Below are 22,540 nucleotides of genomic sequence, written 5' to 3'. Positions count from 1 at the left end.
AATTGAATAACATGTTATTGGTTGACGTAGGAGCCATGAATATCTATGTTGGAAATATTTGCTTTAATTCATATTCAATTAATTGTATTGGGACATTGACCCGGGGGCAAGAGAAATATTGAACATACAGTCAACTTTCGTAACTTGTTATGTACATAAATTACAGGTTACTTTGTTGGTAGAGAACAAAATTAAAATTTCTATGTTGGTAGACACACCGAGTCTCGACAGAGATGCCATGCACACTATGTTTGCCTGATTTATTTATATGTGTATATGTATGTATGTATGTATGTATGTATGTATGTATGTATGTATGTATGTATGTATGTATGTATGTATGTATGTATGTATGTATGTTTGTATGTATGTATGTATGTATGTATGTATGTATGTATGTATGTATGTATGTATGTATGTATGTATGTATGCATGTATGTATGTATGTATGTATGTATGTATGTATGTGTCATAATGTAAATTGTCATAATGTAACCAGTCGCAGAAAGTCAGCTAATTTCACGTCATTCCCCAAAGATTGCTTTTAAAATATCAGGATTTACATTATTGTTAAATCAATCTGTACTTTATTGTATTGGTCTCTTCACAATGTGCTAAGCATGACAACTATGTCATCAAATATATGAGAAGGAAGCAATTAGTAATCGTACATTAATGTGTTCAGATTCATCAATACAGGTAAGAGGGACACATATTGAACACCGATTTCATATGAGGGTTGGGGCCTTATGCTTCGGACTACAATGCCAGTCTTGATCCATGTCATACCCTCCACAGCATTCAGCATAAAGCTGGACACGCTTGACCTGTCCCACTGGTTCACAATAATGATTAAAATGAAACAAACTGCTTTTCATTTTAGGATGCAGGCCTGTTTATCATCCCAGTGATTTTGACCCTTTGTCTCAAATGAACACTTTAACATGATGTCCCTAAATGCGTATGTTTTAAAAAAGAAATGTACAAAACTAAACTAAATCAACAACAACCTCAATCTGGGATATGGTTGACTCGTCTACGTTTTTGGGAGTGAATCTCCAAGTCGCCAGCGGTCGAGAGTCAATAACAGTGAGGTAAATCGAGGCGCATTATGACCTGGTGTCTGGCGAACGAGATGAGATGCTGGCATCTTTATTAATAGAGCGCGTATGAATTGGTTTAGGAAACAGGAAGGACCACACAAAACAAAACAGCAAACTGGGACTTATGCATCTAACCTCCTAATTAGAGACACACAGATTCATCACACACCACAAGCACATCAAGAGTCGGTGACGGGCGCAGCCAGGTAATACATATTCTACATCCTCTTCACGCAGGAAGTCGTGGTGACTTGATTTGGTAACGCGATGCTCACACATTGTCCTTGCTCCCATCATCCGGGGGAAATGATTTGATTGAAGCATGTCTGGATGATGGTTCATTACTGAGCTCAAAGCCCCAGGATGCATCTGCAGTGGTGGCATCTCAAGCACCTGGTGTTCATCTTGTGAAGAAGGTGAGACAATCCATTTAGTGAAAGGCATAAACACTCAACTCTGGGAGCGCGAGCGGTGCCTCCGTGGCCCATCCAGCCCACCTGACTGGAGCGGATTGTGGTGGCTATACAAGACAACTCAAGCCCTGAGGTTGACATTTGGAGAGAGGAGAAAACAAGGCACAATAAGACCATATGGCAATTTGCATGTAGAAGCAGCAAAACAAACATGGGAGATATGAGACTCATTTCGGAACAGAATTGTTTCTCAAGAATTAGCTACTTGTTGAATACTGTTATTGTTTGTGATGGAAAAGTGTTTTTTTGTGTTTTCTAATTTGTAACCATGGATGTTTGTGTTTTGTGTGAGTCTTTTGGATTAATTTCTTGATTAAAGACATTGATAAAATCCCTCTGCTTGATATATATATATATATATATATATATATATAATATAGTCTCCAATTCTATATAAAATATATTGTCTGCAAGGAGGTTTTTGTAACAAATAGCAAAAAACATAAATAAATAATATTAACAGATGACAGAAGTGCGACAGAAATAATAGCAGATTTATTGAAAGATAAATATATTTAAACATCAGATTCAGCCATTATTCAATGTTTCTCACTATTATGGGTCCAGTGTTTGGGCTACATCCCTTTTGGTTAATTATAACACTTAGTCATAGCAACTCCATGCTAAGGTCTATCAGCTCAGCAGACCCCTTTCTAAAGGTCAACATTGCTTTGTTTAGCCACACTGTATGTTTCAGATTATTTGGTTGGTTTACCTGCAGAATATAAAGGTTTGCTCTTGTTTATTTGCAATATTTCATGAGTTTTAAGATAAAGTGGTGCAGCCTCCATGTCAACAGCTAATGACAATGTTAAGAATTTCTTTTGTTTAGATTTGAACTGCATTTTGTCGAACCATTTAATAACAAAACACATGATTCATGTAGAAGAGATGGGTTTCACTGAAACAATCAAACAATGAGTCCTTACTCAGAAGAACTGTGTCAGGGAGAGACCACATAGAGAACCTTTAACCAATGTAGTGCAGAAAAGCGTCTTTCTTCGTCACACACAACTTTAAAAGATGGAAAGTTGTATTGGGTTAAATGGACGGGGTGACACAAAGTCGACCGTAGGTGTTTGAGTACAGAACATGCATAATATTTTGTTCAGTGACACTTGATACTGCCATTGTTCAACCTTTTTTTATTCAATTAACAAGTGAACTCAAAAAATGGTCCAAAAAATAAAAGATTTCAAGTCCAACGACTCCATCTTAAATAACTATTGAGTTGACCTTACTAAACCTTTCTTGGCAGCTTCAATGACAAGGACATGTTTAAAAAGAATAGAACCACAACCGGGCACTTCTGTCAAGCCAAATGTTTTGGTGAGCCGTCGTGGCTACATTCAGCCAAGCACAGCGCCGAGCAAAGTCAAGAACCTTGACACCCAGCCTGCCTCTATTGAACACACACAGAGCCATACAATAGGTCTACCTACAGAACCGCGCGGTCAGCGGCTACCTCCACGCCACGCCAAACATGACGCTTGTCTTGTCGACAGTGCAACAAGCAGAGAGTCAGAGAGAAGGCTAACCATTTATACACATTTTTTCCTTTTTTAATGTCATTGACAGTCATTCTCCCCATTCTAGGGGTATAATATTGGAATCTTGACTGGGTTGTGTAAATATGAATGCTATTGATAGACATTTAAAGTGGTTGTAAACTCTTGAGGATTTTGATGAGGATTTGTCGTTAATATATTGATCATTAAACCTCTGGACTGCGTCAATGCTTTGATCGTTAAAAGTAACATATTGGATATTGTATCCTATATGTTGCTATTTAGGTTATACAGATAAACATTGTACAATGTAAGGCTATGTAACTGATCAGATTGATGATGTAGGCCTACTACTGCCCACTCGACACTTTCAGATTACAATAAGGTTGAACTGAAGTTATTATGGTTTAGTTTTGGAAAAACACATGAAATCAAAATATTTTCGTTGTAAATAATAATAATATTGGTAAGGTTATGGCCAGCGCTGGAGTGGCAGTCCTCAGCAGCAGACACTAGACATTGCGGTAACCCGCACTCGGTGGTGGACCAGGAGACCTTGATCAGAGGTAACCTGACAGGACGGAGAGGACTTTGTCAATGAGCACTCCTCCCACCACCACATCATCCATTTACATGATATGCTCCACGCTTTTATGAGATGACCAGCAGTGAATGGCAACCCAAGCCTGTTTTATGTGTCTCTGACAACAAAGCATTTATTCCTCTGTCAATCAAACCAAAAGTTGACTATTGTAAAGAGAATTAAGACTTAGACTCTGACGATGAGACCAGTTGTCATTGCTTTTGTATCGAACAGGACGCAAAGAAGAGGCAACACCAAATACAAGGGTCTGTCTGCATGTGAGTTTAATTAGGATCTTTTGGATACAGAGCAACTTTATCAACACAACGATGACAGAGCAACAGAGATGGAGACTTCTCCTTTCTATCCACACTGCAGTTCCACCCACAAGAACACCACCCAAAGTGGGAGCCCCCCCCCCCAGCTCATCCCGTGTATGTTCAGCTCCTGTTTACATAAGTAATGACGTATGGCAAAGTCTGGTAGCCCACTGAGGGAACTATATTTGGTCAGGCTCCCCACCCACCATCCACCCCATCACCTATATCCCACAGCCATCCACCCACATGCAGACACACACACACACACACACACACACACACACACACACACACACACACACACACACACACACACACACACACACACAGGCACGCACACACACACACACACACACACACACACACCACACACACACACACACACACACACACACAACACACACAGAAATACAGACAGACAGACAGACAGACAGACTGAAACACACACACACACACACACACACAACACACACACAAACACACACACACACACACGCACACACACGCACACGACACACACGACACACACACACACACACACACACACACCACACACACACACACACACACACACACACACACACACACACATACACACACATACACACACACATTGCATTTGGTTAAGTTAATACAAGAGGGCTCCACCACATGCAAACACATATCCGAAAGCCCACACACACACACACGCATGCACAAAGCCACACACACACACACACACACACACACACACACACACACACACACACACACACACACACACACACACACACACACACACACACACACACATACACACATTGAAGACAATCACCACAACAATTTAAAATGCTGTTGTTCCTCCTCTTTTAAATCCTGTCCCCAGTTCAGAGGGCTCCACAGTTAGCGAGGATGAGCAATGGGCAGGGCTGGCTGGGGGTTGCAGCTATTGTGCCTTTTACTGTCTAACTTATAATTGGTCTATGGCGACACGTAGCCTTTAATGTGGTGTGTTTGTTGTAGAGTCGGCTGTTTCATTGGTGTTTGGAACAGTCATTGTAGCCTATACCTACCAAAATTAGGAATGAGATAATCGGACATAATCCATCTGGCATCTTTTTTCATCAAGCCTCTTCCAATGGTACTTATCCGACACACATAATACTTCCATGATCTATGGCTGGCGCCCACCCGATGGTTCTTCTGTATGACCTAATGAGGCCCCCTACAGGTGCAAACGAGCAGCGTTTTGTCGGGACGGGAGCTACTAAAAAAGTGCGAATCCGTTTACACCTTGCCAATACGGCTCACTTCTTTATCTAACCTACCAAAATGAAACTTAAGCCCGGGTTCGAAAATATGGCACTCGAGGAATCTCTAGCCCACTGGTAATTAACACGTGAGTCTCTTTCCCAGCATGTTGGGTTTTGTTTGATGGATTCGGAGTAGGCAGTTTATTGTTCATAATCACAACACAATGTATGCTTCAGAGCGCCTGTAATCTCCCCAAGTTATGTTAGGATACTGATTAGGAGGATCCTATCCAGTATTTAAAATGTTAGCTCATTAATTGTGTCTCTCATGCGGCCTACATTTCGTCGCTTATCCTATTGCGCCACTCTGCGGATTAATTCAGTTTCTCACCGACTTTCCTTCCCCCCGTATGTCTAACCTATATTTAACACGAGTGTGTGTGTGTGTGCGTGTGTGTGTGCGTGTGCGTGCGTGTGTGTGTGTGTGTGTGTGTGTGTGTGTGTGTGTGTGTGTGTGTGTGTGTGGTGTGTGTGTGTGCGCGAGCGTGTTGTGTGTGCGTGTGTGCGCGGCGTGTGTGTGTGTGTGTGTGTGTGTGTGTGTGTGTGTGGTGCGTGTTGTGTGTGTGTGTGTGTGTGTGTGTGTGTGTGTGTGTGTGTGCGCGAGCGTGTTCGTGTGTGTGTGCGTGCACGAACGTGTTCGTGTGTGTTTGTGTGCGTGTGTGTTTGTCAGAATGTTTACACCTAGCCCATTTTATTATTTTGGGAGCAAGCCTAATATGGATTTGGGTTAATTATTCGAGAGCTTACTCCAGCTTGGCCATTAATAAAGGGTTAAATTACATTTAAAAAATACTAATAACGTAGTTAAAATAACAATTGATTCAATGTTTGGTAATTCTGAAAAATTATATTGTATCCTAGACCTTGTACAACTGCCTATTGTAAACCCGTTGTCAAAAGATGCTTGCGTTATCTATTGGCACATAAAGGGTTGTCAACACTAACTGTGGACGTCTGCTGCCATCTTGTGGTGAGTCGGCGTTACGGTTTTTTCAATGAGTTCTTGTCTCTCGCTCCCTCTCTCTCTTTAATATCTACATTGTGTCACGGCGCTATGCAATCTAATCTGGATCTCTTTAAGGCAATAAAACTAGATTGCTTCCTTTAAATGAAAGCGCGGCTTATTATAGCTTTGAAATCCTCGTTTATTTGGAGATGTACATGATAGAAAATGATTCATGTCGAGGTTCAAATGGGCAAGATGACGATGATCCATGGTGTCCCAAGTGCACATTTCCTGAAGCCTATTGTATTCCGGAGTATGTTAAAGTCTTTCCTACGCAGGTTCTACTTCCAAGTTTTGGGACTGTGTTGATGCGGTTTGTATAGAATCGAATGCTACTTCAGATAGGCCTCCTAACAACTAGTGTTTTGGTGTTTGATTAATATTCCCGCCCACTCAATATGCCTGCATGCAGTTGAATTAATAAAGACAACGTGTTTAGTCAAAAATGCTAGTAGACCACAAATGTTTGACATATTTTAAGTAATCTAATCTGCAGGACAATAAATAGCCTAACTTCACTTAAAATTATTCAATCAGAATGCGGGGAAGAATATCCAATTCAATTTTCGTTCAGTTTGAAATATAGACAAATAAGCCAACAAAATGAAAAAAAATCCAATACCAGTGCGATGTTCTTAATTCCCCATATTTAAAGTTATTAAAAGTCCAGGTCCTTTTTTTACTCAACCCTATTAAATACCTTAGCGTACTGTTAAAATGTTAAAAAGTGTAAAGAGCTCCACAAAAAAAACCGACGGTACTACCAGTACTTGTCAATGGAAAATCAAAATGCCCTTGCTGAAGGAAGGACGATAAAAAAAAAAATTAATTCCAGTGTGAACTGGTGGGAGGAACGCACTGATAATTTGTCACTTTTTCCCCCCCCGGGAGGCTTATTTTAGAAATGGGCAGAGCAATATCACTTGTGCGTAAAGCAAACAAGGAAGAACACTGTCTGGCATTGAGAGTTTGGAAATAGTTTTGCGCCATGGCGGTTCACTCCTTGCAACAGACAATAATCACCCTTTGAGAGAGGCGAGTGGAGGGGATTGAGGGGAAAAGGAGAAATGAGAAGGCTGTTGTTGCCATAGCTCTATCAAGGAAGAAGGACTGCCTGTTATCTGTGAATAGGGGTTCTCTTTACCAGAATAGTTATAGCACGAATTTTTAATTCGTTTTTCTTTGAGAGACAACAATGCTTTATTTGAAAGCTGGACACAATTTGGGGTTTGTAAGAGATCCTTTTCTACTTGCCCGAGCCCAGCTGTCCATATGGAATACAACGTGTGTAACAACCATCACAATGGCACCGACTGACAGGCACGACCAAAAAAAAAAGAAGGAATATATATGGCCCTGACTCGGGGATGCGCCGGGCGAGATAAAGGGTCTGAATGGCTTCCAGGAACGGCGTGGGTCTAAACAGACTACTTCGTTGCAACTCTTGCTCCTCTTTAATATGCACGCCTCTAACATTTAGGGAAAGCACTCATCGGCCATTGTGTTTTTGTTTCGGTGCACTGTATTATGCAATGATGGAGTAGACACGACTGTCCCGTCATGTTCAACACGCGGGGGGCCAAAGGACACTCAGGAACCCCCGCGGCCTTTGTCTGATATTATGTATGTTTGTTTTTTTGTTGTAATATTGTCCTCTTTCGCTATTGGAGTTGTTTATTTTTCTACATATTTGCTCTCTGTTTTATCGGCACTCTATTTCAGTGTAATTAACAATCTTTTTACCATTGCTTTTTTCAGAATTGTTAAATAATCGAACTGCTTTAAATATGTCACAATCAAATTAGAGTCGATTTATTGAGTTAATTAATGCGAGGAAATATCCAAATGGTCCAAGTATATGAATGCATGGGCTCACATCATTAGTATAACGATATTTCAAGGAACAAAACGGATCCCTGTGTCCCACAAAGTGTAGCCCCTTGGGAGCCAATTCTGTAAATAATTAGCACATTTGGTCGATTTGGTTGTTTGTTCAGTAATGATAGGGGCGACACTAACATCTGTTGTGAGATTTCAGCGGCAAGGCAAACAAAATGCAAAGATTTTTGGACAGGTTATCATATTTACTCAAGATATTGGACACAGCCAGATTATCAGGGCTCCCGTGTGAATCACTGGGGACCAACCTGTCGTTGTTTTCACTGATTCCCCAAACACACCGACATAAAGGACCATTTGTTGACAGCCTTCTATTTTACATCCCACTGATTACTCTTTTCTCCAACAGAGTCGCGCACATACATGGAGACGTGAAACTGTGGTAATGCAAAAGGGAATTTTAATTCTAATTCACAGGTGCTCTATTTATGGCTTTAACGTCGATTACACACACACACACACACACACACACACACACACACACACACACACACACACACACACACACACACACACACATATATATATATATATATATATTATATATATATATATATATATATATATATATATATATATACCTACATATTATATAAGCCAATACTATAGATCGGCCTAAAAACGAAATCAATATATTTGGGTAGGATGGTTGGTTTAGGACGCACTTCACTTTTGGCATACGAAAACTGTTTGGATTCCGAGGAAAATGGGGAGCTTTTGGATTCAAAGGCTGCTTATCTGAAGAAGTCCTTTTCTATTAAGTGAGTGGATTTTAGTCCTAGTTCACAAGTGACGTCGGCCTCTTTACCAGCGAGGTGTTCCAATGGAGAACATTTCTCCGGATTAAATTTGTCCCGAAAAGAAAGGATTCAAGTGCGCAATAGATTGACTCCCGTATAGCCGACCTGCGCTCTGCGCCCCTTGAGCAACACGTAGCAGACCGACCCTATAGTGTCTGTGGTAGCAATAGTGGCTCTTGGCATTTTTTACTTAACGCAGTCTTTTGAAAGCTAACTCACTTCAATAGGACACGTAAAACAAGTTGTTATTTCTGAAACACATCTTTTTATTAAAATCCTTATAAAATTGGATATTTACCCATCAACGCGACTGAGCTGTTATTCACATTGTCCGATGGAATCTGATACTTTACGCCTCAAAATTACTTTTTCATGTATGGTTGGAAATATGTATATCCCCAGCTAAATGCTCCTGAATCGTCTCTATGGGTTGCAAACATTTGCCACATAATATTTACAGAAAATAGAAACAAAATGAAAAAGCTAAAAGTTGCCAATGTTTATTCATGGCCATAAATAGTTTCGGTCCATAAAAGAGAAGCAAGAAATTAAAATTTCTATAATTATAAAGTGTTTTGTACGTGCTGATAACACGAAGGACAAAAAAGAAAACATTTCTACAACACACAACATACTTTACAAAAAAATTCACAAGAGCATTGACATTCTTAAATCTAGGGAGAGGCTGGACCCGGTTCTCTTAACGAAAACATGTCAACACGGCGCACACCTTCGCCCCCGATATAACGAATGGGTCAAGCTGCAAAAATGAAAGTCTTTTTTACTTTGTGGTGAGCTCCCTAGCGTGCTCTCAAAAAGGCAAAGAACGCCATGCAGTCTCTAATCTTTCACCAAGTCCACTGTTGCGTTTGCACCAAGTGATGTGCAGGGAATTGTGGCGTGGTGGCGGCGCTGTACTGGGCATTATATTGCATGTGTTGAAGTGACTGCGCACTATACGCCGAGAAGGGGATCCCAGCCTGAAAAGTGGCCGCCAAGTCCTGAGCTTTAAGAGTATGACAAGGCTTTCCATCCCTGACTAAGACAGGCACGGCCACCCGCCTAGGTGAGGGGAGATGGGTCACTTCCATACCTTTTTCGGCGCGGGCTCTCTTCATTTTGTACCGATGATTCTGGAACCAAATTTTCACTTGGGTCGGTGTCAGGCGAATCAAGCTCGCGAGGTGCTCCCTCTCCGGAGCGGAGAGGTACCTCTGTTGTCTAAAGCGGCGCTCAAGTTCGTATGTCTGCGCCTTGGAAAACAAAACTCTTCTCTTGCGCTTCTTCCCGGAGTCGCTCCCGTTGCTTGAAGTCTCCTTGTCGTTGTCCGGCGACTCGTCCGCAGACGGTTCCGGGGACTTGGCGGAGTCCTGGCTGCTGGCCGACAGACCGTGCACTGCGCAAAGGAGAAACACTGTCAAAATGTTGATATAATACAAAGTTTAGCGGGTTATCGTTCAATCACAAAAACACACAATGTGACTATAATGCGTTTCAATTGATATTGGGGCGTGATGGTTGTTTAAATGGATGTATTATCGTGTAATAACTCCATGTGCTACTTTATATCTCGAGAGTACAAAATGGTCCTTTATCCCCAAAGCTCCGCAAGGAGGGAGAATCAGTGAAGCATTAAAATGTGCATTGTCCCCATGAAAACCCCTCCGAATCTCAGGCTTCTGGCTCGGGCTCTGCACAAACGTGCATTGCCTGTGCTATTCTACCATGTTGTATCGATGAAAAGTTGAAATACACAATATATAACTACACGTAGGATGCAACTATTGCGCTTACGCCTTAAGACAAGTGCAGCGGTGTGTTCGGTATATGGGGATGGACGCACATTATCCAAGGACAGCATTAAGCCTTGTTAAGGAGGGAAGGGAGGCACTCCTTCAAGTATCTCTTATTGTAAGAGTATAGCTGTAAATACGGTCACACTGTAGTGGTATATCAGGGTTGTAATGTGCACTTGTTAACGTGAGGATGCAGGTTTAGCCATTACTTACATGAATATTGAATACTGTCCGTAGTGGCAAGCCATCGCGTGTAAGGATTGTCACTACTGTCGTAAAAAGGGGTCTTTAAAGGTAGATTCTGGACGCTATCGAGCGGACTCTGCACCAAAACTCCACTGTTTTTCGTCGTGGAAGCTGTCTCTGATCCCTCCGTATCTTCCTCCGCTCCGGTGATAGATCCTTCTTCATCATTCGTGTCAGGGAGATCCAAAATGTCCTTTACAGAAAAGCCCGTCTTTGTGTTGGTCAACGACATATTCAGGGGAAATAAATGCAAGAAAAAGTTGCTACAAACCAGTTTCACAACAATCCGATGTTTTTTCTTTCTTTGCTTTTTTTTTTAAATAGACAACAAAAAGCGATGTTTCTGGAGAAAAAAGGATCACTCTGTCACCGTCTGCGTTGAACTACAGTCAAACCCAATCACGAGCCACTGTCGATAACCATTGCCTAACCAAGTAGCAGTGGATTCTGTTCTGTAAGTCCAGGAAGAATGCCAAAGTGGCAGAAGTGCTATATCTGGCTCATGGATACTGTGCTACTGCTGGGTGCTAGAGGGAAATAAGCCATTACCGGTCCGATCAGTCCATATAAGGTTGGTCTCAACGCATGAACCTGCAGTGAAAAAGCATTAAAAACGCAAAAGGTTGGCCACGTGTGGGCGGGTCTTAGGAGTCAAGTGGATGAAGACAGTGTTTGCAGATGTGAAATTGTGGGTTTTGGGGAGATCCGAGCCTCTACCATTGGTGCTTCAGAACATGATGAGTGGTATAACGTGTCAATTAATTACAAAGATGGGGAGGGCCTTTTTTACACCCTATTTACATACAAAGAACCTCCGAGTAGCTTTATACGCACACTAGGCCTACTTAAAAGGGCCGTTTTAACAAATTGGTGACGCAAAAAGCCTCCATGTTTTACTCTACTGAGTATATAGCATTTTAACCAATATGTTGGAAAACAGCATTTTAGGGTTGAGGTGCAAAGTGTCCGTGATTCTTTTTCCAGTGTATCACTGCGATGGAGGAGCTATTGTTGTCATATTCTTGGCTAATTTATGTAAACCTTTTGTGTCAATATTTTTGCCAAGGCTTAACCGAGAGCAGCTCTGTTGAAATGGAAGCAGTGTGCTGTTTGTCCGAAAACGCTAAACAAGTATTTATGACAGAACGACTATCCAAATGTCACGGATGATCATCATAATGATGGGATGAAACAGGTAAACGAATAACAAAGATGTTCTCCCACAAAAGCCAGTATTCATCGCTAATATGATCATTAAGACTCATTAGTCTAAACCTAATAATATAATTTAATGATGTATGATATTTATTTGTATTGTGATATTATTTCAATATGTATATAAAGGCATTTTTTTACGTTATGTGCTGATTCTTTCCAAAAAATACCCGTACAAACATGACCTACTAATATTGGACAATTAATAAAAAATAATAACGATAATAATTTGCACTATTATTAATAATGATAACAATAATAAGATGTCCATTTATCTAATATTAAGTAGGCCTATATCTGCCAGAATTAAGTTATTTACATTTGGAAAATGTAACTATAATATATATATATATATAACTCTAGGCCTATATTTTTTTTTTTGACGAGGTTTCATTTTTTATTTTGAGTAAAACTTATAGGCCACGTTCATAGAAGAAAAGTCGACCAATATTTGCTCTCAGTCATGGAGAGCACTCTTTAAAATTCCAATATCATTGTGGGCTACTTTATTTTGCCTCTTCAATACGTTTCCTTCGATTCCCTCCCTCCACCGTCTCCCCTCTGTCTCCTATCTAGTATGTGATGTGGGTGACAATGTTTCACGATTTTTAGCAAGTTCCCTGCTCATCCTGGGTGGTCGGACCCAGGCAAACACAAATACAAACCGATTGCTAAGCTGCAGACAATGGGGGAAATGTAGACAAATGTCCGGCTCCTGTTGGAAGCTTTTGTCCGGGCGCAGTTTTTGCATTTATTTCAGGGGCGAAATAATAGATGATTGACGCTCCGGCACAATGCTTTCTAACTGTTTGGAATAAATCTGAGGTTGTTCGTAGTTGTCATGGCATTCAACTGCTTTCAATGGACTATCTCTTCATTCAATCCTGAATCCTTCCACAATATTAAGAAAGGTCCTTCATCTTAGCGCGCGCACCCACCCACACACACACACACACACACACACACACACCACACACACACACACACACACACACACACGCACGCACACACACGCACGCACCCAAACACACACACACACACACACACACACACACACACACACACACACACACACACACACACACACACACACCACACACACACACACACACACACACACAGCACGGCTTCCTCTAATACAAATAAAAATAACGATACAATCTCACCCAGAGAATTGTAAAGGCCAATACGATCAAAATCGAAAAAAAGGTTAACAGGCTACTAACAATAATAAATATAGGTAATAATAATACAAATAATAAAAATCACTAGAATAACTGCAATAATGGACTATGCTCAAAATAATAATAACAATAATAATAATAATTATTATTATTATAAATAACTAATTTCTTCAATATAATCTCTGATAGCATGGCAATTGTTATCAGCCGGCACGGCCACCTGACCTTTAGGCCCAAGGTAAATATTTTACCAGCAGACACTGGGCGAATCAACCGCAATCCTCCGCCTCCCACAATGCTCCCATTGAGCCGAAAAGGGCTATGGAACCACCTCGAGGTAGGCCTACTACGACGGAGCGTCCCAGGGATAGAGGTGACTGACCCGATTCACTAATAATACTGCATGGCTAAATCCGACGTGTGAGGCGCACCTCCGGGGATCCGTTCTGCGGTGCGCGGGGCAGCAGCAGACGCCCAGAGAGATGCACGCACCCAGGAATCATCGCATCCCATTCAAGCCTAACCACGTCTATTGGCAAATTCCGTCAGCACGGGACATTATTTCAACGTGACTAATGTAATTACTTGAACCTGTGTGTTGGTCTATTTGCAGCCAAGTCGTGGGTGTTGCTAAGAAGACGAAAAGCTTACCATCCGTGACATCCTGTTTAGTTATGCTTATTTGTTGCGGTTGTGGGGACAGGGAGCCAGGGAGAAGGAGGGAGTCGCACTTGATTGGGTGGCCGTGCATGGGAGCGCACGAGTACAGACTATGGCCAGTTGTTGGGGATGTATTTGATCAATTGAACCAAGGGTTTCAGCAAGAAGAGGTAAATGTGCTCAGGCTAAGTGTCCGTACTTCACTCTGAGAGCTATCTTGTATGTTTACCTGTTTACTTTTACAGGTAGTTCAAACAGGCCGTCTGCCTTTTCCCCCTGACAGCAAGGAGGGCTTGTCTGCAAGCAGGACCCTTACATGGGATTAAAAGTGGACACTAGCCCTATCCATGACGTCCCTATTATTATTACATTGTTATTATCATTATCATTATTATTATTATTTTTATTATTACTATTATCATTATTATTATCATTATTATTGTTGTTATTATTATAATTATAATTATTGTTATTGCTATTATTATTATTAGGCTAATACATTGTTCCGAAATCGTTGTTTTGATACACTGTTATACTGTTTGGGCTAATATAGCTAATATAATTGAGGCCTATTTGAAAAAGGTGAATTACATTAATTTAACATTTTTAATTCAATGAACAAAATAGAAATCATATCTCGTGCTACCAATCTATTTTTGTAACCAAGTAGTTGTACCTGCACAGCCAACTCGTCTGTGCACCTCCAAAAGACAATGCTTCTCCATAGGACAAGGGCGTCATTCCTGCAAGGCTGAAAACAGGCGTGGTTTTAACGCGCGCGTGCTTGTGTGTCTGTCTTTGTGTGTGTGTGTGTGTGTGTGTGTGTGTGTGTGTGTGTGTGTGTGTGTGTGTGTGTGTGTGTGTGTGTGTGTGTGTGTGTGTGTGTGTGTGTGTGTGTGTGTGTGTGTGTGTTGTCGGATGATAAATGGAGTGTGTTGGCCTACTATACAGCTCGATGCTACAACTGCATTCGGAATACAACAGACAATACTGGCCACTGAGGAGGCTCTGCCACACAAAGAGGACTCAGTAAACACAGGCCTGGAACTTGTTCCTTTCACTTACACCGCCCTGGGAGTTTACTGCCACCCATCCAATCAATGTATACATGCCACCGCCTTTTAAACAGGGAGCCATGTTATTGATTGTTTTTGTCTTAACTACGACGTTTAGTCCTGCACGATTATTGCCTAATGATGTAATTAGGCACTCCCTTTCGCCTGCGACTCTTCCCGAAGACGGTGGACAGTAGATGTTGCTTTTTGTTGAGGGGCTTGGTTAAAAAAACGCGATTACCAAACCGATGGAGTACATGATAAATAATTAATATCCCCATGAACCCTAACCGTCGAACTAATAATTCCCTTTGTAGGCATTTACTGCCAACATTTAATTCACACAATGGCTTCCAAATAAGCGAAGAAAGAGCCTTTATTTCCCTGATTAAATAAATCTTTCGATTGATTACATTGGAGTTGCCCCGGGAAGATCCATAATAGGGTTGATCATTCCCGTGTTTAATCGCTAAATTTCAGCATGTCCCGATGCCGGGGGCAGGTAGTTACCCTTTGATAAAGGTAACCTTCTAAGCCTCGGAGTTGTGCTGATAAATGTATATAGTGTGACATGAGCGATTTCCCCCTTCCATGATTAAAAGGCTATATATAATATGCAGGTAAACTGGGCCCGGGTTTTATTTATGAGGCTAAGCCATGGCCCGCGGAGGATGGCTCGGGGCACAAATCATTTCGGAATGGGTTGCTTCCAGAGATCCAGCCACCGTCCGCAGCCCACGGGCAAACCGCGAGTCTTTATTCGCATATCCTTCCTCTAATGATTAAACATGTCATGGAGAGATTAGCGGCGCGCCCGCGTGCCCGCAGGAGATGGCTTCATTTGTTAAAGCACCAGTTTATTTGTAATGGTGAATTTCATGCCTCACTGTGCCGTGCCTTAATCATTTCATGTAAAACGAATTGGTGAAAAGGTTTATTATTTTTGAATCACTTACCATTTCAATAACACAGTGGCACTGGGCAGTGTGGCCTTATGTATGGGACGTTTGGGAATGTAGCCTAAACACAACCCGGGTTTTACACACATTTTAAACCAGAAATAAATAAATAGACCATGGCTGTGTACCGTCGCCTCTTTTAAAACGTGGATAAAGAAGAGCCCATTAAGTGAGAATATCACTCAGTGTTCAATGTTTCCTTAGCGGTAAGGTTAAGAAGCTCCTGCATCCGTAGTGCTCTAGCGTACTCTGCTGGTGCGTTTAAAGAACAACAGGGGGTCGAAATGAAACAGTAAATATCCTTTTTGAAAGTTTACCCGGTAAACCGCTAGAATTTTTTTCTTTTTATAGTCCATATTTTTTCTTAAATGTGGCCTAAATCGAAAGGCTAAATTGAAGATTTGAAAGCCAACCCTATGAAGACCAATATCAACCCGGGCATTGCCCTGCTCTTAATCATTAAAAAGCATAGCGTAGGTGGTTTGTTGGATGGATTAAGCATTATTTCTTCATGAATATTTTAAATATGTACGCCTATTTATGTGTGTCTTTCCAGAAGGGTCAGACAGAAGTTTACAACAAACATGTTTAACACCTGCAATAATGTGCAATATTTATATTAATTATGGCAATAATCGAATCTACATATTTTTGGGCTGTTCCTCGTGGAAAACATTCAACTCAGATGTCGTGGTGTGGGCCAACCACATCACAAACCAAAGATTAGGGTCACTCGGTCTAGGTGAGACACTCAATGGCCACTGCCCTGAACGTTACATTGTCTGTTATATTAGAAGTCAATAGAAAATAAAAAAAGAAAGAAAAACATTTTTAGTTGAACAAAATTACACCAGCATCATCTACAGTGTGTGTGCTTACCTAGACCGAAGGGGGACTGGGGGGGACTGCAGCCAGCGTTAACACAGCACGGAGACTTAATGAAATATCTCCGAATGGGAGTCAGGAGTGCGTGCACAGATAAGCGTGATGCGCTTTATATACCCAGAACGCGAGCGCTCCTCTCCTCGTATCGTCCGAGTGCGTTTGCATAGCTGGCCAAGTGGCTCGCGGCTCGCGCTGACTCGCTCGCATCGCTCGCGCTGTTTGTTTTCCCCTCGCTGTGTGACGCGTGACAAAATATCGGCCATATGTTCATCGGGCAATAAATTGGTGGTGAGCGCAAACACGGTTCCTTCTGGACGCTGCTTTTAGCTAAACCAACGAGTTGTCATTTTTCGAGGCTTGTTGGACACTAAAAATAATTTCTGTTGGGCTACTGAGAAGTATAATGTTTATTTTACGGGAGATATGTCCTATGGCGTTAGGGGTTGTGTGTTTGTTGGCGGGAAGTTGATGGGACACTGTACTTAGAGCTTTTATTCTAAGAGCTCTAATAAATGGCTTGGTAACCGTGGAGCGCGTTCACCGCGGGGAGAGCAGATGTGGCGTGTTGTCCACGCGACCGCCGCGTTTACATTAGATATCTTGATGCGATGATTGATAACCGAGGTCACACTAATCAATTAAAGTTGATTCCTCATGAGGGCGACTGCTGATATTATAGGCTGTGCTTTAGGTCGATCTGTTTCGACCAAAAAAAGTACCTAAAGAAAAAACTAAATGTGTACGGTTCGAAGGTCCTCAAAGGATGCCACAAAATACTGCTCATAATCATTATGAAAAGGATAGAAATATAGAAATATCTCATTTTGCCTTGGGATCACGAGAATATAAAAAATACAAATTTATATATATATATATATATATATAGGCTAACTATATATACTAACAATATATAATATAGTAAGTATTAGCCTGTCCCAGAAACGGACAGATAGAAAAAACACCAGCGTTATGCATATAGATTATGAATAAAATAATAAGCCATTAATAGGAAATAATAATCTATTAATAGGCAAATAGATTACTCACTAATTACTTACTTATATACTATTACTACTACTAAGGCTGCTACTAATGTACTTTTATAATTATTGTTATTAGTACCTAATAATTGCTAGCCTAGTAGTTATTATTTGGCTTTTTTACATCTAAAGGCATACATTTTATGATTCGCTTAAAAAAATGTGTGAATGCCGAAATATTAAGTAAGTCACAATAGGTAACTTTATAAATGAACTACCATGATTTGAAAATAAACTGGACAAACTTATCTGAATATTAATCATAATACTGCTCCACCAAACAGTAAGGTGTAATAGTCTAAATATGCTGTAACAAATATGATGCCTTGAGCACTATTTTTAAATTGGATTTTCTGAGTTTAGACTTAGCAATGTCTCCCCTGGAAACAATAAAAAAAGAATGATTGAAAGAAATATAACCATATAACCCAAAAATGTGTGTGTTTTTGTTACTTCTTAACTACATCCCTTACACCTGTTGCACACACACTAACAATTTCCTCAAAAAAGGAGGCTTCAACCACGCTGCCAAAAGCAGGAAGTGAATGGACTCGCTTAAAGCTGATGACACCAAATACCTGTAATTATTGGGCAAAAAAAAGCAATATGAAACAAACACCAATTGGGCTGTTATGACACCCTGGAGGGGGACAAAAATCAAGGCGCAACGATTTTATTGTGGGCAGTGTGGAATCTATGCATGATAATAGTGGTGTTGCCTAGTGCCGCGAGAGCGACCATCAATCAATAGAGAATACTTTGCTGATGGGTTTTGTGGCCGAAGCCACTCTGGCGATGAAAGACGGAGATTATCCCTCCCTGCCATCGCCGTGCTGGATAGTATTGCCAAGACGCTGGGAATACAAATAAATAAATTGGCCTCATACCTCGTTTGAAATTCTGCATTAAGCCCGAGTAGTTAGTTAGAGCTGGAATGTATTCATGAGCTTCCTGACAAATAAGAAAAAACCTTCCACTTAGCCGCTCCATGAATACCCCTGGCGGTATTTGAGATTTGCCAGAAGTGCTCGGGGGGCTAAACACAAGACCTCCTCCGAAAGGGATGGGTAAGATAGGCCCTGCCGGTCAAGCCATTATCAATCCCTGGCCCAAAGCTTGATGACTAAGACACTTGAGATGTAGTCAACGGCAGGGATGAGGACGCTGCTGCCATGGCATTCTCGAATCAATCAGTTCAAGTTTTAATGTATCGACGACTCAAGGAGAGAGAGAGACTTAAAGAGAGAGAGAGACAGAGACAGAGAAAGACAGAGAGAGAGAGAGACAGAGAGAGAGAGCGGTATAGGAGAGAGAAACACACAAACGCCAGCCGGAGTGGGTTGATTTCTCTTTTTTCTGAAGGGAGGAAGATATATATTCGAAGGAGGAGGGGGAAAAAGTTTAATTAAACCTGAGAGCTCACTTGTTTGGTGTGGACCCATGATGGAGGAGCGGGTCCATATACATGACCACAGCTACTTCTATCCCTTTCAAAGCCGCTGCAATTTTCCCTCACAAATGCTTGCGCTTTACGAGAGGTTCAGCACTAAGCAACCGAGCCCTGGGTGTCAAAGGGATGAGTGGGTGTCTTTGGGTGTGTGTGTGTGTGTGTGTGTGTGTGTGTGTGTGTGTGTGTGTGTGTGTGTGTGTGTGTGTGTGTGTGTGTTGTGTGGTGTATGGGTGTATGGGGGGGCTTTGTAAGAGGTGCGAAGCAAAGAACCGTTGTATTCCAACAAAGTGTTTGATGCTAGAGTCTGGGAAATATGATCATTTCCTGTGTGACACCACTGGATTGTGAATTTGAGGAGAGCTAAAGTGTCCTCTGATTGTTCGTCACATCTCTGGCGCGCCAATGCGTGAGAACGGGGCCAATGTAGTGAGTAAGAAACAGCGATCAAGTGTTAAGCCCTGGCGAGCCACTTCGTAAGAGTGAAAAGTTCTGCATCGTCACTTGAGTAACGGTTTGAATTTCCATCAAATATCCCAATCGAGGTGTTTTGTACGCATCACTTATACACTGAAGCCTAGGTCTTCAATACCTACTGGCCAATGCACTGTATCCGATCCAAGGCCGCTGGATGACCTCGGCGCACCTGTAACCCCTTGTTCCATGTGAATGAGAGTCCAAAGCGATATGCAGAAGGTACCAAAAGTGCAGGTAGAGTCTCTCGTGAAGACCTGATCAATGTCTATAGAAGCTCCTTTCATCGCCCTGCTCAACTGCTTTCATTGTGTTGTTACAGGGCAGCTATATCGGTCATAAACAGGATGTCACGTCCCCTTCCATCCAGGACGGCACAAGGAGAAACCCCATCCCCAAGCTGGTCAACCTTCGAATGTATGGGGTCGATGAAGTTGCACCAAAGAGCCTTTACATTGTCACAATTAAATGTAAATAAAGAGGTCATGGTTGTGTAAGTAAATAAGAAGAAGAAAAGGAAGGATGTCATATCACAGGGTCCTGATTGGTGGGCAGGCCTCACTTTGTCTGCCATTCAACACCTTATGATGTTGAATGACACACATACTGTTGTTTATGGTGAAGTAGGGAGAAAACAAACAGATCTAGTCCATGGAATCGTCTGGGAAGAACATGGCTGCCTCCAAGGTCATGCAGTTTGGAGTTTTCTCACCACAAACCACAAATACAAATTGTATACATTCAACTTCTAATAAGATCTCACTCACCGTATATTAAGCTCTTATCATCAAGTGCATTGAGTTATACAGCATCAAAACATGAGTGAACAGCATGAAGTGGCATGAACAGAAGTAAACACATCATCATAACAACCAAAAATACACCTTGAATTAACTAAACTGTTACCATGGTGATGGATGTTGTTCCATTGATTGAGTTGGTTGCTCAGTGTTAATTAGCTTAACTTTAAATATCCGAGTCGAGTTGCCATTTTATGAACATAGCTCTTGAATCAAATGCACATATTCCAAAGTAGCAAACCATAACCATTTATCCTTGAAAACAAGTTTAGTCAATTCAACAATATGGTCCATTCCGGATGATTATAATGGCTTGGATATTTTAAAGGCTCCTTTCTAGATACCCAAGGCTCTGAAAAACTAAACACAACTCAAAAAGCAATTAAAAGGTCAGGGACATAGACTAAAGGGCCACTGCTCCAACCAAAAATAAATTACAAAGTTCTTGTGTGCACGTGCAATGATACAAGCAAAGAAGCAATGTGGACCCTTGACACAAAATGCTACTGCTTTAAATAATCAAAACCATTGCAGTAACATTTTGCATGTGCCGTGGTCAGTTCAGATGGAACATAGCCAATTATATTGTTAGGGGGTAGCCTACCTTGCCATGACACCATTATGTTAAGGAACCAACCTAGCCTGTTACAAATATGGGATATGGGAGCCTGCAATTAGTTGATGAAGTTCCTATAACTCGTATCAAGTGACAATTTTAACCGAACATTGCTGAATCATTGTCTATGTGTATGAAGAAAGAAAAACACCGTAAATGAATGCATTGATGCTTCTTATGCATGAAGGAGCTAAGCATTTAGGACATCACTAATCAATGAAGGGTTCAGTCACCTTAAAGTTATGGTTTAAGCAGTTATGGTGGTGATGGTCAAATTTAATTGACTGAACACAACAGGCTTACAATACTGAGGGGAAGCAGCATTTAAGCAGGCATGAAGAACTGCAAATCCTATATGCTCAAGTCCATGAGGATGTTCAGGCAGCCAGGCTAGGCAATATGTTGAGTGAGCTACCTTGAATTCTTTCTACAGTGTACCAAGTGAGTGCACAATCTGTTTATTAATAAAAAAAAATCCAAAAATCGGACACAAGCTGGGTTTTCACATGCTTAATTTCCAATGAAGGCTCAAGTGTGTCCTCCAACAGATTTTCTTTGAGGACGAAATCACGGAATTGTGTTGATTAAGTACACCTGTGCAAGGCACATCCCATTCACTCGAACCATGGCAGATTTATCCCAGCCTTCCGATACACACGATTCTGTCTGTGTAATGGCTGTTCTGTCAACTACTTTACTAAAGCGGGTCACTGGATTACTCTATTTCAAGGTTAGATTTCAGGTCTTTCGTCTTCAAATGTTAACCTTTCATTTTTTGGTTCTGTGGTGGTTAGGAGAAGATAAGTGGCTTTTTTTTTCGAGACTTTGATTTTCTTTTTGAGCAATAGGCCAGACATCGAAGGCCAAGCGCATGTTCATGTATGATAGTGTGCGTGCGTGCGCTTGTGTGTATAGGCCAGACTCATGAGTGTGTGTGTGTGTACGGGCCAATCTGTCTGTGTGTCAGTCTGTGTGTCTGTGTGCAGTCTTAAGTGTCTGCGTGCATGTGTTTTACAGACATACATAAAGTCCCAATTTTGGGAAGAGCAAACCTTCCACAGGGATACGTCACCTACGCAACACAATGGAGAGAGACAGAAGGGTCTAGGGGCATGAAACACTCACCTTGAACCAGGCTGCTCCTCGCAGATACAAGCATTACCCATCTGCACATTTCTG

General features: G+C 41.4%; 1 protein-coding gene across 3 annotated transcripts; it reads right to left on the bottom strand.

Moving 5' to 3' along the window:
• Nucleotides 1-397: 397 nt before the first annotated feature.
• nkx2.2a (NK2 homeobox 2a) lies at nucleotides 398-17,135 on the bottom strand. Of its 3 annotated transcripts, none has more exons than XM_030357496.1 (3): nucleotides 10,994-11,868; nucleotides 10,078-10,398; nucleotides 398-1,644 (listed from the first exon to the last, which is right to left on the bottom strand). In XM_030357496.1, exons 1-3 carry the CDS (start codon nucleotides 11,256-11,258, stop codon nucleotides 1,454-1,456), a joined length of 777 nt encoding a protein of 258 aa, XP_030213356.1. In that variant the 5' UTR covers nucleotides 11,259-11,868; the 3' UTR covers nucleotides 398-1,453. The 3 variants fall into 3 exon arrangements, with proteins under 3 accessions (XP_030213356.1, XP_030213354.1, XP_030213355.1); XM_030357494.1 differs by lacking the exon at nucleotides 398-1,644 and adding an exon at nucleotides 16,979-17,135 and having other exon boundaries at nucleotides 9,230-10,398; nucleotides 10,994-11,261; XM_030357495.1 differs by lacking the exon at nucleotides 398-1,644 and having other exon boundaries at nucleotides 9,230-10,380; nucleotides 10,994-11,768.
• Between the last annotated feature and the right edge of the window lie 5,405 nt (nucleotides 17,136-22,540).

The sequence above is a fragment of the Gadus morhua genome, chromosome 5 (genome assembly GCF_902167405.1).
Source record: "Gadus morhua chromosome 5, gadMor3.0, whole genome shotgun sequence".
In the NCBI taxonomy this organism is placed as follows: Eukaryota; Metazoa; Chordata; class Actinopteri; order Gadiformes; family Gadidae; genus Gadus; species Gadus morhua.
Note: the sequence above shows the minus strand (reverse complement) of the source record. Positions and strands in the feature narration are given on the sequence as shown.